General features: G+C 28.2%; 1 protein-coding gene across 2 annotated transcripts in view; it reads right to left on the bottom strand.

Moving 5' to 3' along the window:
* LOC129984383 (BTB/POZ domain-containing protein 9-like) overlaps positions 1-17,189 on the bottom strand; it is a 203,546-nt gene extending 186,357 nt beyond the window's left edge. Inside the window, exons 1-2 of one of the 2 annotated variants that reach the window (XM_056094262.1) lie at positions 17,115-17,189; positions 13,959-14,146 (exon numbers count right to left, since the gene is read on the bottom strand). In XM_056094262.1, coding sequence (XP_055950237.1) covers positions 13,959-14,137 — 179 coding nt within the window. In that variant the 5' untranslated portion in view covers positions 14,138-14,146; positions 17,115-17,189. Of the gene's footprint in view, positions 1-13,958; positions 14,147-16,960; positions 17,053-17,114 lie in introns of those variants that run through there. The other variant, XM_056094261.1, reaches the window with a different exon arrangement.
* Positions 17,190-18,914: the final 1,725 nt, after the last annotated feature.

The following is an 18,914-nucleotide window of genomic DNA, read 5'->3' as shown; positions in this document are numbered from 1 at the left end:
AAAATATCCATTTTATTTCTATACTACTCTTCTCTTCTAATTTTTTACAATTTTTGTTTATTTTTAAAAATTTACGTATAGCTTACAAGAATGCTTTTCACTGCCTTAGTAACTATATTAATTCTCATACGTGTTACGATAATGTAAAATGCATTTTTATGTGCGTGTTAGCTCTGCAATATAATAGAATAAAATTTGAAAATGGAGTAATTTTAAATAATATAATATATAGAGAATAAATTTTAAAAATAATATAAAGCTAAAATTTTGATTCTCCTTTATTTATTTACGTACAAATTTTAATTTAGTTTAGTTTAGTTATTTAACTCGTTTTAAAGTAACACTAAAGCTATTCATAAATTTCAGCCGCGGTCAGATGACGAGGACGACAACTGAGCTAGCACCCCTTCCCAACCACACCAGGACGTTTGCCCCCCCCCCGAACGGATTTAACGCGCACCAGTCCAGCTTAATAAAGTGATGAAAATCATTAAAGAACTATTGATAGATTTATATTTAGAAAGATTTTCCGTTAAATTTTCACATTTTTCTCAATTACTTCTTTGTTATGATAAATATTTGATATTCTTAACTGGAATAAAAGATGCTTGAACTCTTTTGGTGAACAAAAGCATTAAATTGACGATAGAAGTCAAAGATATACCCTTTGAATTCAAAGGATTCAACTCTTAATCAATTCTGCGTTTGGAAATAAGACTCCTATTATAAGGTAAATTAAATCATCCTTTTACTAGAACAAAAGATGTTACAATACATTACAATACAAACCGCCCCACTTTCTACTTCATCCAGGTAAACTAAAATCCAACTGATGTTTAATTGAACTCCACTGTCTGCAGTATAGTTAGCTAGCTGTGCCTTATTCAAAAGGTTGCAGGGGCTTAAATACCAAAGGAATCAATCATTGCGCTTCCTGCCCTACTTGGGAATGCGCAATGTTTCTTATCGAATAGGTTCCTTTCCATTATGGATGAGAGATATCACACAACAGAGGCCACCATTTCCCTTCGCGCCACAAAGACAATTTTCGGCATCGTTTTCAAAGGGGACTGGGAAATAATAGGAGCCAGGGCTTCCAGAATAGGAATCCCGACCGTGATTCCTCCACACCTGTCTCAATAGAACTATTGGATGTTCCAAAAGCGAAGGAATGTTTCGCTTCTCAGATACAAAGGCTGCGCCCCGGAATGATAGATGAAACCTTCCGTGGTCGTCCATTCGTCGGAATTCCGACTGCAGCAGCATTCCGGCTTGCCAAGTCCGAGATTACGCCGCCCTTGCTTGAAATACAGTGAATCTTATTGTCGGATGGGTGCCGTTAGATTGATTAAAGGTGTTATTTTCTGGACTGGATTGGCCCATTTGGTGTATTGGGTCCTTGTTTTTCATTGTTTTGCATGTGTCCTGGCGTCTTTTGTGAGGGATTAGAGTTGTGGACGTTAAGAATTAAATTACTGCTGAGAAAGATTTAATTGGTTCAGTGGTTAGCCATATATTGGGCTTTCAATTTAAACTCGACAACTCCAAAGCGTACTGAGGAATATAGACAAAATTTAGTATATGATTTTATTGCTAAAATTATACATTTGTACCCTAGTTAAAAACATTTTTGTACTGTAATATTTTCAGACATTAGAGTAGAAAAAAGTCAAAATTTCCCTTGAATTTTCATTAATTAAAATCTCAAACAAAAATCTCTACATGCCCACTTTCCAAAGTATATATGCGCCAAATTTGGTAACTTTAGATCAAATAGTCAAGCCTATAGAACACCAACATACACACACATGATTATTAGTAGATATATGAACTAAACATACACAATACTTTTATTTTTTAATGTTAATAACAAAATTCCAGCATATTACTATATTCACGATGAAGGAATCCAATGAATTCAGAATAGATATTCAAGTAAATATTATGTTACCCATCATATGCCACTCAACGCATTTTTATAAGCATTCATTTTATATTTTAACATACATTTGTTACATTGCAGTACAAAAGTAATCTTCGTTAGATGCACAAAATGATAAGTGGAAAGTGGTTTTGTTGGAAATGTGGTCCAAAATGGCGCAAAGCATTTTGCTTGTAAGAAGACATTTTATGATTGCTTTTACAGAAATTCAAATCGAAAGGGGAAACTGAAAGCACTGTGGGATACCATACATACATAATGGAAAGCAATTTATTCCATCATAAATATTAAGCGGTAATAAGAAGCTTGAGAACATCAACTGATTAAAACTGATTCTACCAATACTAAAGATTTTATCATATTTATGTTAAACACTGATTTCGTTTGCAGCAAATACACAAAAGACTAATGTTATTCAATTACACAACAGATGAACTTCCGTAACAGGTAAGAAATCTTTACCACTTTGGTGAAATGGTGCATGAAGTGATAACTTATTCATGAATTCAAACATCTAGAATTAATGAACGATAGAATTCTGAAAATATGCTGATAAAATTCTGGAAACAATTCAGCTGAAGCCTAACTAAATACTCTGAAGATTAAAATTACAAGCGTAAATGGTATCGCATATTTTATCTATTTTTCCTTAAGAACTCGATAGCTTTTATTTTAAGTTAACAAAAAATATAATTATATTCATATCTAGAACCAAGTGGTCCGCCAAAATTTTCTTGTATACTCAAATAAACTTCATCTCTAATAATATACCAGAGAATGCCTTGCATGATATTGGTATACAATAGTTACGAAATATTAACTTTTGGCGTGTTGGCGTGAATTTAGCATTTTTATTGACTATATCGTGTCATCCATCCTTGGCGAGGTTTTTTTTTTTTTTTTGACAATTTTTGGCATGCGTTAATAATATCCAAAAATCAAATTTGTGTTTTATACCGTCTTTCTCTGTCGATTGAAACAAAAATTTGAGTGAACCGTAGTTTAACCCCCTTCTTCGCCGTTGGCGATAACGCGCCAAACTTGGCAACCCCCTTTTTTCAAGTCCAAGACTTCTCCGAAAAACAAGATGTAAGCTCTTGGTTGGCGAGTTGGCGATTTTTGAAAAGTGTGCCAAGCAGGGGGTTAAACTACGATCTTGCCCAAAAAATTTGACACAAAATTGCACTTGTAGTCACAAAATCCCAAGCCAAATTTGATATATTTATGCCATTACGTGTTTGAATAATCGCGTTTACATGTTATTGAAACTACAGACCAACAGACAGCCAACCTGTAGTTGGATTTAGTTTAAAATTTGACAGGTGTCTACATTACAGATGTGAAATTTGTGTTGTGAATCTTATCCATTAAACTCTTTTCGGTTTGTAATTATCTGTTAACCTATATTATAACCTGTTAACCTATATTATAACCTGTTAACCTATATTATAACCTGTTAACCTATATTATAACCTGTTAACCTATATTATAACCTGTTAACCTATAATCAAACAATCGGATAGACGGACTTCCACTGAACAGATTTCACTCAAAATTTGACAGAAATCTGCAAGTTTGGTGTGGAGATTGTATTCCAAATTTCATCCGTGTAGCTTAAATCATTTTTAAGTTATCTTATTAAGTTAAAGACAAACAGACGGACATTTTCCAAAAATGTATTTTTCGGAGGTCTAAAACATGGAAATTTATTAAAATTCGAATTTTTCGAATTTTCGAAATAAAAGTTCGAATTTTTCGATGTTAGTCTATACTAAGTATTCGAGAAAGTAAAAATTGCTAGAAAAATAAATAAAAATGGGATTTTCAAATATTTTTTTTAACTATTTAATATTAATTTGGAAAATGTAAATAATTTATATATAACTTCATACCCATGATACTGAGAAATTGCCAAAGATGAAAGATCTGTTACTTTTACAGTTTACATAATATACTCTACTCATTGTGTGGATTGTGTTTCTGATGGAGAGCATTATACCATAGGATACTGGCCTGGTTAAAAAAGCAAATTTGTGGTTCACCTATTTAAAAAATTTTGCGATATTATAACTTCACTTTTTTTTTTTTTTTTATCCCTCTCATAAACTACACAAATATTAAACAAAATAATTATTCTTTAACTTTCCACCATGGAAAGAAATTTACGCGATCAAATAGCTGATGACACTATGAAAACGGTTTAGATTTCAGGGCAACAATGAAATCTATTCTAGAAAATTAAGCAGAAAATACTTTTTTATAAAATTGCCAAAATTTAGCAAAAATTAAATTGGTATCAATAATAATACAATTTTTAAAAAAAAAAAAATTTGAAATGGTATTAAATACTTTCTTGTGCGATATTTTCGGAAGTTATCTCGGAAAAGGCCGCAATTCACCTTAATTTTTAATTTAGAGTTCTAATCAAACCGCTCCAAGTTGCAAATCTCAACCCTCCAAGATATATATGCACCAAATTTGATTGCTGTATGTCAAACAGTCTCGCCTATGGAGCACCAACACACACGTCGGTCAAACAGTCTCGCCTATAGAGAACCAACACACACGTAGGTCAAACGGTCTCGTCTATGGAGCTCCAACACACACACATTCGTCTTTATTATTAGAAATATTAACTATATATATTTTTCTGTTCAGTAACATAAATAACCTATTACAACTATGCACTTCCCTATAAATAAATAAAAACATTGGTAAAATTGCGCTTTAACAATTAATGGATTTCATTTCAATCAAGAAAGTAACGCGATTTTCTTCAAAAAAAAGAAATCTAATTTTCTTGTACATGAAAACTTACGCTACAATTCAACATCTTCTAAAACGCTCTTTCATCATGGTTGTGAAATTCATCTTTTTACAGATAAATGTGTAAAAAAATGAATTTCAAGGATTAAAACAAACAAAATAAATATATAAAAAATGGCTCAATCATGTTAAAGAATACAAGTTTCTGTTGAGGTACTTTAAAATAAAGCTTTCACTTCATTTGAAGATTAAAACTAAAAGATCGAAAACAACTCAGTTTTCAAGGTGAGAAAAGAAGGAGGATTCATTCTCTGCAGTTAAAGGACTTAGGCATCCCCATCTATTGCAAACGACACCAATTTTACAGGACCAGGATAACACAGCAACAGCACAAATCTCCGAAACCAAACTGCATGCCTAATTGATGTCAACCACACACGGTATAATGGTTTGCGAGGCGTTAAAAAGTCATCGAAAAACCATTAGGGCGCGTAACAACATCTCATCAACGGACCAACCAAAATGCATCTTTCTAATCTTCCTGACCAATGCCAGCAATCGTTAGCGATCCTCTTCTCCTGTGGACAAAAGAAGAAGAGAAAGAGATCCTTCCTCGTTACTCTTGGTGGAACTCTCCCTTGGCCGGTCGTTAAAGGGATTCACCTAAGTGGAGGCCGGAGAACTAGAGATTAGCGAAGCAGGTATCTCCAGGAGACCATTAGGGTGGTCCATTCCTAATTGCTTGTCTTCCCTTTCCCAATGATTCCAATTACCTGCCGAGTTCGTCGTTATGGGGGGTGCCACGCAGAACAGGTCTGATTTTGTGGAGGAGGGCGATTTCCTACTTCCACAGAAGTTATCTTAACACATTATAGTAGAGATCCACTAATCCGGATCGTCGATAATTCGGAGAGCGAAAAGAAAATTTACAACTTTTATCTAGAGAATGGACACTGCTTCTTAATCTCGTATATAGAATGCACTGGCTCTCTATCAATAAAATGGTTAAAGGTATACTTTGTTGAAAGAATATTCATAAGATATGTAGATATTGAATGTTTTCAACGTCATATCGGGAATCAATTTGTCCTGTATCAGTAAATTTTTGTTGAGAATCAGCCGCCTTTGGTGGCCAATTAGTACGTCAGGAAAATTGGTTGTTTTTAATATTTATTAAGTCTCATATGAGTATGCTTTATGTCCATGATTCCTTAAGAAAAATATATTTAAGCATCAAATTGTGAAAGACATTAGAGCCGTGTTATTTTAAAGCTTATATTCATGAAAGCTTAATAAATATATTTTATTTACTTTTTTATTTTTTTAAATTATATATCTTCATATTTAATAAGCATTATATTTTCAATGTGCAAATGAACATTCCTACTGCAATCAAATCCTATGGTAGCCATAAAGCTATGAAAAACGTATCCGGTTCATTGAACTCTTTCGAGGCACAGTAACTTTGCTTTCTTACTTCCCATAAACTACATATATATATTAAACAGAACCTTCCTCCCTTTGTTATACAGAAGAAGAAAAACCACGCGATTAAATATCTGATGAAACAATGAAAATTATTTGAATTTCGGAATAACAATAGCATTTATTGTTAAAAATATCATTAAAAATTTTTCAAAATTTATGAAACATTTACACAAAAGTTCAACTGATATTATTAAAAAGGCAATTTTCCTAATGATAATGATGCAAAAATAAATTTAATGCAGTAATATTTTCGGGAGTTATCGCGGAGAAGCCATTTTTATTATTTAATTAATTAAAATTTCGAAGAAATATTTCCCCGAGGTGCACACTCCTAGCCTTTAAAGAATATCTATGCCAAATTTGGCAGCTCTAGATCATGCAAAGTGCCAACAGACAACGAATTCTTCTTTATTATGAGCACAGATAGAAATATTTAATCTTGGAAATTACCAAACAACTGCTTCACTACTTTTGGCCATCCATAATTTGACGATTAACTATATCAACAAATAAAAAGAAAATTTAAGGTATTCAATTTAACACTGGATACAGAGTACGATTTTATGCAATAATATTTTCATCTAAAAATAGCAAAATTCAATTTCATTTTCAATTACTTAAAAATTTAAAATTAATTTAATTTTAGATTTTTCATTCTTATAAATTCTTCAACACAAACGCTCATATCCGTTTTATTGCTGCCTTTCTTCAAAATAGCCCTATTATTTGCAAATCGTAACGTAACCATTCCGAAATACATTGTTTTGTTGACCTTTTACTTTCATATCAGAATCATATGCATTTATTAAAATGAATAAAATTAAAATTATGCAGGATACATACAATTAAAAAAAATAATGAGAACAAAATAAGTTTGTCAAATATAATCAATTGAGTAGAAATGAAGTGAAACAAAGGAAAAAAATTATATATTTTTTTTAAATCTCAGTAGCATATTCTTATACGATCATACGCACAACAGCAAAGAAATATTTAAATAAAAAAAAAATGGATACAATAAATTTAAATTAAAAACCAAATCACAACAATGATTTTTTTTCCAAAATAAAATGCAACTTATTTCATTTCAAAACATATCTTATAACAATACGAAGAAACAGAAAATCTATACAAATAAATTCTGCCCACGACAGAACAGAAAGGATATATATTTTTTATTAAGTTTCATTTTTAATTAAGATTATTTTCTGTTTTTAAAAGAATTCCATTCCAAGAAATATTGCTTAACCAAAATTAAAATATGCTCATACGACGACATAGTTTGCCGGAAATAAAACTTGAGTCATGAAGGAAAAAAAAAAAAAAAAAACCACGCTTTCTGATACAGAATTGCAGAAATCGACAAACATAAACAACTGAGAAAAAAATAACAATAATAATAATTCCTAACAAGACAGATGTTCTTCGCACAGAGATTTAATTAACGAAAGTAACAGGGGAGAAATATAAGAAAATAAAGCACTTTCTCAGTTGAATAGGCATACCCGTGAGATAAAATCATATCTAAATTCAATTATTACTTTTCGTATCGAATAAAACACGAAGCAAGATGTTGGGGATAAAATAAAAATACGGGGCTTTTATTTGATTAAATACGAGAAAAGTTCCGGAGATTTATCGAGTGTTCGTTTAGTTTTGCTGTGATTTACTTTTCAGATCTGAAAAAAAGAAAGAAATCACACCAGCAACCGATAGAATGAAGCCAAACAAAGAGCCTTTTCTTTAAATCAAAATAAAAACTCGACTCGAGGAGATTTATGGAGTGAAGGAAAATTTTCGAGAAAATAGGGTAAATGAAAAATACAGCTTTTACTTTTGTGATGAAAGCAGGAACGAGTATAATAATGATTAGAGAAAATTTATCAGAAAACTTGTCAGCGAAAAAAAAATATTATAAATAAAAATAATTTCAGCATTCCTTTCGCTGAAAGAAATAACTGAAATAAATAGTGTAAAAAAATAAATCTTTCCAAAATTTTAAGAACTAAATAAATGGAAAAAACAGGATAAAAGGGGAAAAAATGGAATAAATTATGAACTTGTTAACACGGAAATATATACTATATAAATACATACTGCTCTCATTAAAAACTGACTTATTTTAACACTTATTTTACTAGAAAAATATCTTCAAATAGATTTTAAAATAAATTGATAATATTCTTTCGATTATAATTCTAAATCTGAAAATAAATATCTTTTACGAACTCAATACAAAACAAAAGGATAAAAATGAAAATGTAATACAGCAACTAACCACAAATTTAAAAATCATAATTTCTTTGACATTTCTTGCTGTTTTGTTTTTGATTGCTTCAGATTGCTTTGATTTTTTGTTGTTGTTATTGTTATTTTTCATTATACGGAGCCTACATTTTTTTTTATTACTGCCGGTTCCAATTCCAGAAGAAAAATCAATATCCAATTATTATTCTACAAGTTGATTCCAAATAATTAAATAAGTATTTAACTCAAGTTGAAAAATTGAAAGTGTTTTTTGTCTCTCTATTCATTCATAATTAAAATAACTCGCATAAATTCTAATATATTACACTGAGGAATGGTATTATTGTCATATATACTCAACACAAACAAGTACATAAACTTTGCTTAGAAATGTTTAAAAATACATGTTTGTACAGAAAAACATGCATCTAATAAAAAATTAATAACTAATTAAAAAATATTTTTTATGTCAGAAATTTCTCAATGTTTTATATAAGACTATGTCAGCGAAACGTTCTCAATACATTTTTAAAGCTAACAAACAACGGTACAAATAAATTAGATAAGTTTTACACAGAAAAAAAAATAATCATCATTTTAGATGCAGCTAATTTAATTGTATGAAACTGTAACGATGGTATAATCGAAAATTAATTTTTAAATATCGCTGAAGTGCTATATTATACTACATACATGGTGAAAAGATAGTAAAAAATTCTGAGGAATTTAATATAAATCTTTTAAAAAAGATAAATTTGTTATCCATCGCATTTCGATAAATCGGATTACAAAATAATTTTTTTTTAAATCAATTTTATGGAATAAAATAAATTGGTCAACAAAAGTTAGAAAACGTCAGCATTTGCATCACATACCAGATTACACTTGACGTAATTTAATCCCTAAACACTGTCAAAAACTAAGCGTGGATCATCTTTTTGTCTAAAAGAATGACAGCCATGTCTGCGTCGAAAAAAATAAAATAAAAAGTATTTTCTAATAAAATTGACAGAAAAATATTTAAATTCTACTTGGATAAAAATCCAACTTAAAAACAGCGCTTTTCCAATAAAAAGCTGAAGTCTTCTGTAAAGTTTGGCGATGCAGACTTCCTCCAAGGATAGCTTAAGCCCGCCACACTGTTCCAAAGCCGTGGCAGGGACATCAAAGTGGATGCCACATAATCCAGCACCCCGCACATATTGATTATGCAATTTGTTCATGGAACGCCACTCAAATGTCCAATTCTGAATCGTTAATACCCTGCTCTGAAAAGCCCCCATCTCTTCTAGAAAAAGAACTTTTTGACGCGCGAGGACTGCCATTAAAAGGGTTTTTAGAATGGCAGCGTGTCTTCAGGGCTGACTTTTCGGCGGACAGAAAATCGGTAAGCCCATTTTAATCGCATTTTATTTTCATAATGATGCCTTCGCGGAGAGGTAGACAACACAACTCAGGGAAGGGCAAAGTGTAATGAAAGCAGTTAATCTCTTTTTCTTTGATTTGGGCTTCCATTTCATTCAGTGTATTTATGAAATCACGTTTCTCTATTAGCACAAAATGCTCAACAGTATTTTTAAGTAAATTTACGATATTGTACGCCATTTAGAATAACCAACAACATCCTGTAATTATCGTAGAATATCTAACGCTAATTAGATTTAGCTCCAACATACGAAATATGTCTGTAGAATAGTAATCAATACTTTTAAGAAAAAGATAGCTCATTTCAGTTCAGATTCATTATAGTTATAATATTCATATACAAGACGTACATTAGAACGAGTACTATACCATACCACGAAAAAGGTTATACCATACCACTAGCGAAATAAGAACAACAAAACGTAAATGTAATCTCCTATAATTTTATCTGTAAATAGGATTATCAACTTTCAACATTTAAGCAGTGAAAAGAAAATATCAAAATTACTTGTAATAAGATTTCACTTAAAAACGATAGCTAAACTTGATTATTCTTTCTATCCTAACTAGTTATAGAGTTAAAAGGGAATGAAAATGTCAACCCAACACTATTTTCTTAATTTTTTAGCTGGATGACCTTATCTATGAACTCGTCCAAGATTTTCACTTCCTTAGAAAATATGCATTATATTCTTTTGTTGTGGATGAAGAAATCTGCATTTTATTGTCTTTTTGGAAAGTTTCTCCTTTTAAACTCTATGTTTGTCTTTTTCTTGTATCGTCATTAAAATGAAAAAATTTAATATCCTATTGAACATGACTAGAATTCTTATGATGTATTTTCTAAAATAATATGTTGTTTTTACATTATACCCAAGAAAGATACAATAAATTAACTGTAAAGTTTGCTCTCGATGCTTATAAGATATTGATCTAAGAAATAATATTGGATAAAGGAAGGATGACCTCTAAGGAAAAATCTACAACCAGCATCGATGAATGTATTTCGACAGAATTTAGTTGGATCCCAAAGCCTTTTTCTGGAAGAACTTAAGGTTGACGGAACGATTCGTCGAAGTTTTAGTGGAAAACGGCGATTGCTTTCATATCGAATTGAAATTTTCGGATACTTATAGGGAAAAAATATTAGAGTACTCATTGACCCAAACAATAATATAAGCAATTATGAAGGATAAAAAAATTTAGGAAAAAATTAAATCGGCCCATAAAAAAGTATGGTTAGTTTCAGAAATATAGCTTAGGAATTTTTCAAGGATCTTAACAATAGAATGAAAAGAAAAAAATGCCATGAAAAGAATGGACTTTCAACAAGAACTTAAAAACGCATTTTATACATTCCCATTAAAAAAAATTACACAAGGAGTGGGGATATAAAATATGGAAGAGAATAAAAAAATTTTAAAAAAAAAACATAAAATGCATGTAACTGCAAAGGACAATAAACAAGGACATTGAAATGAGAATATGATAGGAGATTACTATTGGAGAGGGGGGTAAAATAATACACTGAACCAATTTCAAAATCTAAGGGTTCCTTTGAAAGAAAAATAAAACAAATCATATTTTTACCATACAATTTCTTTTTAATTATATATTCCATTTTATTATTATTTATTTGATTGTTCCAAACAATTTTTGTAAACAAATACTTTTTCCTAATGTTTCAAATTCTATTTTAGCTTTATAATTATAAAAAAAATGCTTATGTGACATAAAAAAATGAATATATTCTTTTAATTTGACATAATAAAATATCTTATAATCTATATAAAGTAATGTAAATTTTCTAAAGAAGCTTAAATCTTTTAGACTTGTAGATCAAAGGATTGCTTAAGTCAAAAAGACCCGTTTTAAATATGGAGGAATAAAAAGCATTTTCTAATAAAACTGCTTAGTATATTTAAGTCAGAAACATGGTCCCTTCAACAGTGATGACTATTTTTTTTTTTTTTTTACAGCATGAAATTTCAGCTTTGAAGTCACATTATCAACCCAACAATTTTCTATCAAACAAATCATTTATGAAATCATTTTTAATAAGGAACTCAATAAATTTTACAATATTGCAATTAAAGGATTAGAACTAAGATAATCTCATTTTTATTCACCTATTACTTCATTAAAAATTCTTAAAAGAATGCTCCTTCATCCTTTTTTATTGCCATATTTTAGAAATATCCTCAATGCAGGCACATTGTATTGGAATTGATAACAAATATCATTTTGGAAATGTGTAAATTTTGTTATCAAACAAATGTTATTTGAAATGTTACATTCTGAAACAAATTTTTACATTTCAAAACAAAAATTGTTATAGCTGATGATTTTAGCAATTTTGAATATTGTCTTATTGAGACAATATTGAGTTTTGCCTCAAAAAATGAAAACCACCTAAATAAAAGCTGAAAAAGAAAATTGTGGAAGAAATGGAAAAATGCAGCATAAAACTGAAAAATACAAAAATACCAGATCAATTTACAATTATCTCATCCCTAACTTTTTAAAAATAAATGAATAAAAAGATATAATAATAAGAATCAATATATATAAATTAATAAAAAGATAAAAATGGAAGCATATTTCCAGATAGCAGTTTGCAAGCATTTTTTTTTTTTATTATTATTATTTTGTGTCATAAATACATAGCATACTCGTATTTTACTGTATTTTAACTGTGTTTGAAATGAAACTTGAATAAAAGAATTGATATTCATGATAGAGGAATCCACCATCATGCCAGTGATTTACACAAAAAACAAAGATTAATAAAGTGAAATTAATTATTCAAATCAATTGTAAAATTATTGATTTAGCATTAATATTCAAACCAATTATGAAAAAGACTGGTAAAAATAGTTTTTTTTTTCAAGTAAATAATAATTTTACTATTCACTTTTTAACCGTGCGTTAAAACCTTTCATGCATAAAGAATAATAATCATGAGATCTAATTTTTATGACACAGTAGTACAATCTAGCCATCATTGGTTGATTTTTATTTAATAATCATCCAATCTTATTACTCATATTGATATGAATCTTTAAAAATAGAATACCTATTTACTTTGAGGACACAACATACATTTCAGTTAAAAAGATTTTATACCCTGCATCATTAAAACATTAACATCCAAAATAAAATCCTTTAGAACTTACAAACTTCAGAAAAAATTTCAAGAGATCACACTGCTTTAAATGAAACTATAAGGAGAACAACTTTTTTCTGAGAACATCATGAAAATATAAACTTTTACATCATTTAATAAATCACTTTGAATGATTTAAAAATACTACAATCAAAATTATTTTTGATAGTTTCAAAATATTAACTGCAAAATTTGCTTACAAGTAATTCCTTTACAATTTTAAGCATAATTATTAATATTTAAGATCCCATAATAATCATAGAGCTGGTTGCAACTCTCTTATTTCTAAATTATTTCATCGTATAATGTTATGCTACTAAATGTAGCATAGTACATAGATTTATTTTGTAAAATATAGTATGTATAAAATTATGGTCAATGTATTTTGGTATTTGTGCTTTCACTAATAAATATCTCGTTAAAATGGCTAAATACTGCCTTTATGCTCTGCTAATAGATAAAGAGTTATTTTTGATATTTTCAAATTTCTTATACTAGTTAAATATATATGAATGATCAAAGTTTTACTTGACTTTTTATAACAAAAAATTAAAAAAAAAGCACAACAAGAAAGAAACTTCTAAAAAAAACTCATATCTAGTAAAACATAACTGATCAAAATAATTTAAAATAAAAACAGTTCTAAGAAAATCATTTCAGCTCCAAAATCAAGTTTGAACAAAAAACATCTCAAAAATTGTTCTATGTAGCCAGTCTAAAAGCAAAGTGACAAAGTTTTTACTGAATATCAAATTCAGATCTATAAGCAACAAGACTCCTCAACTCAGCCTTTTCAATCAGATAAAATGACAAGACAACAAAACCATTAAATCATAAAATAATGTTAAACTTGCAAGAAGATAATAATCCTTATATTTTGCAAAATCAACACAAGTACACAAAAATGAAAATACGAAAGCATACCTTGCTCGGAGAATAAGCCGATGGGCATAAATAGGAACCTCTTCTCGACCCACAATGAATACAATATCAGCAGTTTCTCGATCTTCCACAAGTCTCTGCAAATCATCCAGGAGCCTCGGTACACCTGCTAAAGCTTTATCAGCAAAGTGTATAGCAGAAGGAGTAACTCTAGTGCCCATTTTCAAAGTCTAAAAAATAATAAATAAAAACAAATTAGGTAACTAAATTTGATACTTTTCTGTTAGTTTAACACTAGAATATGATCATGTGTTATTAAAATTAAATTGTGTCATTATGATAAAAATGTGTTATTATGATCATCAAATGTACAATCAGTGGACCACTATTTGAAAGCATAAGTTTCATAATTTGCATGATACAATAACTTGTTCATTTCATTGCCATTCATTTAATTCCACAAATATTTCCTAAAATTTTGCTTTTGAATTATTACATTTATATAAGCAACAAATGTTTTGAACTATTTTAAAAATAAATTAATATAAAATCAATGTTTCCAAGTAAATATATACTTAGATTATACATTCTGCATGACATTAAAGTGAAAATTCATTTTTGAATCAAAGTGTAGAAACATATTAATAGATTATAAATTATTATTTTCAAAATAAATAAATTTTTATAATAAATTAAGAAAAACTACAGTCATAGCTTGCCTCTAAATAAAACAAAATTGCTTGAGCTTCAAATAAAATACTAATCAAAATTTGTGATGGTTCATGCTAAATTATGTAGGGACATTGCAACTTATAAGTTCAACACTATGTAATGATTTTGAATACCATAATAATTAACTAATAAAAAATTATAATTAGGTTTTTGAATTAATAAAAACTATTTTCAATGCAAAATTTTTGATTAAAAAAATTACTGACTTTTTATTAATAGCAATTAAGAATTTTTGAATTTATCTTTTAGAAATATCATATGTTTGCCTCTTATTTTAAGATTTAGACAATTGCAACGGAAAATTTTAAACATTCTACTGAAATTTGTTAAATGAAATATATGCATTTATGACAGTTATTATTTATTGTTATCAATAAAAAAGACATTTAAAAAGAAAACGTCTGGTTTTAAACATTAAAAAAAGTCTTCTGTTTTCAATTTGAGAGACGGAATCAATAACTCTTCCTTTAATATTCATATAATTTCCATGAACTTCATATACATTTTCAAACATGTATATGAATGGTCATACAGGTGAATTCGTTTGAAGGATTTTATCAGATATTGGATAAAGATTCACAAGTAATCTTTTGGTTTCAGTATATAGCACTATTTAAATTATACTATCAACTTCATATACATATGCATAAACTAATATAATATCAATCTTTCCTTTCTCTTTGACATCTGCCAGTTATTTAAACAACTTTAAAATGCAAAAAACCCTCATAATCTCAAAATCTAACACTGCCAGTTACAGTACTTCCTTTTTGCATACTATGAAATTTATAAAGAAAGGAAAATTATTAACCATAGGTGTATCGTCATACTTTTCAATGTAAAATCTTGACAATATTATTAATTCTTTTTCAAAAATGTATTCATTGAAACTTCTTATATTTTATTCTACATAAATGAAACAACATGATGGATTAAAAAAGCAATATTTGATATTCTACAAAAAATTGTATCCCTTGAAACCCCCAAGTTTTGTTTTGTTTTTGTTTCCCAAGACTTCATCACAACTTTAAATATGATTACTAAAATTAATATTAGAGCTGCAGAAATTTTGCCACTACCTTCTTTCTGACATTCCAAAGTAAAAATTAATGTTATTTTATTTTCCTTCATTATTAATTTTCAAATTTCATCTTGAGGAAAATCTTTTGGAAAAGCAGAAACAAACAACCAAAACTCAATTTTCTTGTGACAGATCTGTTTGGCTTACAGTACAATGAAATTTTTTAATCAAGATAAAAGAAAGGTTAATAAACATTGTTAAATGCATGTTCAATAAAAAATGCTAGTGACAAAGAAAAAACTCAGTATTTAGGAAGATATAAAACTTCTCTATAACTAAAGAAGAAAAAAATTGCTTTTAGCAGAATAAAAGTTTTTGATTCTGAGCTGTAAATAAAAAATTAAACTATTGATGGAATTAAATTTTACATTCAAACTCCAAATAAACAAGATATTTTATTCATATGCTGAAAAAAATCATCGATCCTGCAACATGTAGACATTCTTGAAAAAAATGTACTGCTACTAATTAAATTTATTTCTTTATTTCACCCTCTATTCAAAATTTTCATCATTTTTATTATGTAATTTCACATCCTAATTTTGTTGTAAACATCCTTCATAATGCAACTCAACGTGTAATATATTTTTCTCTTAATATAATTATATTTCAATGTAAAGAATTGTCAACAAGAATTTCATCCACTCTTCCAAATACTGCATTATAAATTATAAAATTGGAAATATATCAAATTGATTTTTGAGATTTCCCATTCAAATATTTGAATCGCAGAACAAATAATTTTAGCATTATTAAATATAATATTACTATTAACGTTTTTCTTTGTCTCATTTTTTTACCATCTGCATAAAATTTTGCTATTTTTTTTAAAATATGGATAATGTCAACTTAAGTTATATACTTACAGTTTAATCAAGTCAAAAAATAAAAAGGGAAAAGACTAGTGAAATTATTTTTTTAAAAAAATAGTATATTGATAATAGTCTAAATTCGTTAGCATAATCTTCATTTACATCCAGTCTAAATTACACCACATACAAAAAATATATACAAAGCGAATCAGTTCACAGTTTCGGTTTGAATTTTTTTAAATGCCAGTAAGAGGTATGATAGTTCAACGAACTTTACAATGTTTGAATTTCACTAAACTCCATTCTTTAAATATGCAGTCACTTTTTCAATTAATTGAAACATATTATTCATTATTATTTAGCTTCGAAAAAAAATAATATACTGAAAAATAAAATAAACAATGATTTTTTTTTCTTACATGGTAATTATACAAAACTACGCTATTTTTCAGATAGTATAACATTTCTACACTATAAAAACAACTGAAAAAAGAATACTGTACGAAAATGCATTTATATTTAAAATTCTATATGCATAAACTAACAAAAACTTAAATAGGAAATGAAACTCACCGGCACTGTTATGTCATCAAAGATGTAAACAAAACAAAGTATGCATTAGAGAGAGTTGCAGTTACTATACTCGTAACTAAGGTGAAAGAAAGATTATTTCAACACTAATAAGTAATTGAAGATACTTTATATTTTATTTCATAAAATATTACATTACTCAAAAAAAAATGTTTCCTTTGACATGAAAATTTATTCACATTGGAAAAGCATAATGATATTTGTTGATAAAACAGTATTTGTGATGGAATAGCTATCGCACTAGAACCATTTGTACGGTCAAATAAATTACGAAACATTAAAGAACTGGTAAACGTAAATTGATTGAAAAAGATACAGAATGAAATCTGTTTAGGACAAAATACAAAAGCACGGATGAACAAAGAACAGTAAATATCTTTAAATATCTGTTCTCTGTTGCGTTATTGGAATCTTATATTCAGTCAGAATCTAAAACAACTCTTGCATTGTGATCATAGGGAAGCTTTGATTTAATATTTTTGATAGCTTTTTTTGCCTATCTTAGCCTAAAATAAAAGACCAAAGAGGGCTTGAAGAGGTGAGCTAGAAATTCGAAATTCGATCCTCGGACTTTTTGGAAAGTTGACAGTAATATCATTCATGTCCTATGGAACAATCTAAATGTTGCATGTTAGCATCATTTAGATTTTTCTTTTTTTTAATTAATTTTGAATTATTTATACTTAGCTATTAAAATAATTTACATGTTCATATTTTTACTTTAAATAGATAAATATATAAACTTATTAAATTTAACAAAAATGTAGTGTGGATATTAATTTGTAATATTAATGCTTCATCCCTTACTGCAGACATTAAGCTTTATCAACTTTCAATTTCAAAATATAATGATCTTGCAATATGAAATTTACTTTTAAAAAACATGTGATGAAACAACAGCTAATCGATCGAAATCAAATATTTTGTGACCTAATTAAAATAACGATAACAAAAATTATTAAGTGCTACTTTTAAGTATATCGCTGAAAAATATTTAAAATTAGCATCTATTTTTTTTTTTTTTTTTTTTTCATATTTTGTTTTCAGAAGAAAGATTTTTATATAAAAAAAATTGCCTTGCTATTCGTGTAACTATTGAAGAATTCTTTCAATCCCTGAAGCAAGTATATGTTAATACATCTCACATATCATAGGATTTTTTTTCTTTTTAGTACTGAGAGGAAAATTTCGTGCGCTGTTATATGAAAAGGGATAATTAAAGAGAAGGAAATGTTGATTTAAATTATTATAATTTCCTAAGATATCTTTTGAAGTGGAATTACAATTATAATTTTTTAAAGAAGTTCTGCTTTTAATAGCTATTCCGAATTTTATTCTTAATCAGAACATACTAAACTCTAAATCAACTTCTTCCACAAAATGGCTTTATAAAATAGTACTGAGGTTGCAGAAAGAAATGACAGATAAAAACGAATTTATTAGATTTATCAACATTTGAAAGCACAAATATATATAGGTAAAAAGCAATTTTATTGAAAAAAATTTCATTCAAATTCAACAATGAAAAATTGTTCACTAGGATAAAAAAAGAAAATAATAATTTTTCTTTTAGCATTAATTGCCTTGTAATTTTTCATTCATCTTCCTATTTTGAGAACATAAATAATTTTTTCATAGTAGAAGCATGTTTAAAGTCTCCTTTTTAAGATACAATGAATTTATGTAATCCGTTTTATTTTGCTGCATGTCATGTTTCAAAAGAATAAGAAAAAACAATTTGCTACTGTTCCTTCACAATGCAAAAGTATATGGATGAAGTGA

The sequence above is a fragment of the Argiope bruennichi genome, chromosome 9 (assembly GCF_947563725.1).
Source record: "Argiope bruennichi chromosome 9, qqArgBrue1.1, whole genome shotgun sequence".
Lineage (NCBI taxonomy): Eukaryota > Metazoa > Arthropoda > Arachnida > Araneae > Araneidae > Argiope > Argiope bruennichi.
Note: the sequence above shows the minus strand (reverse complement) of the source record. Positions and strands in the feature narration are given on the sequence as shown.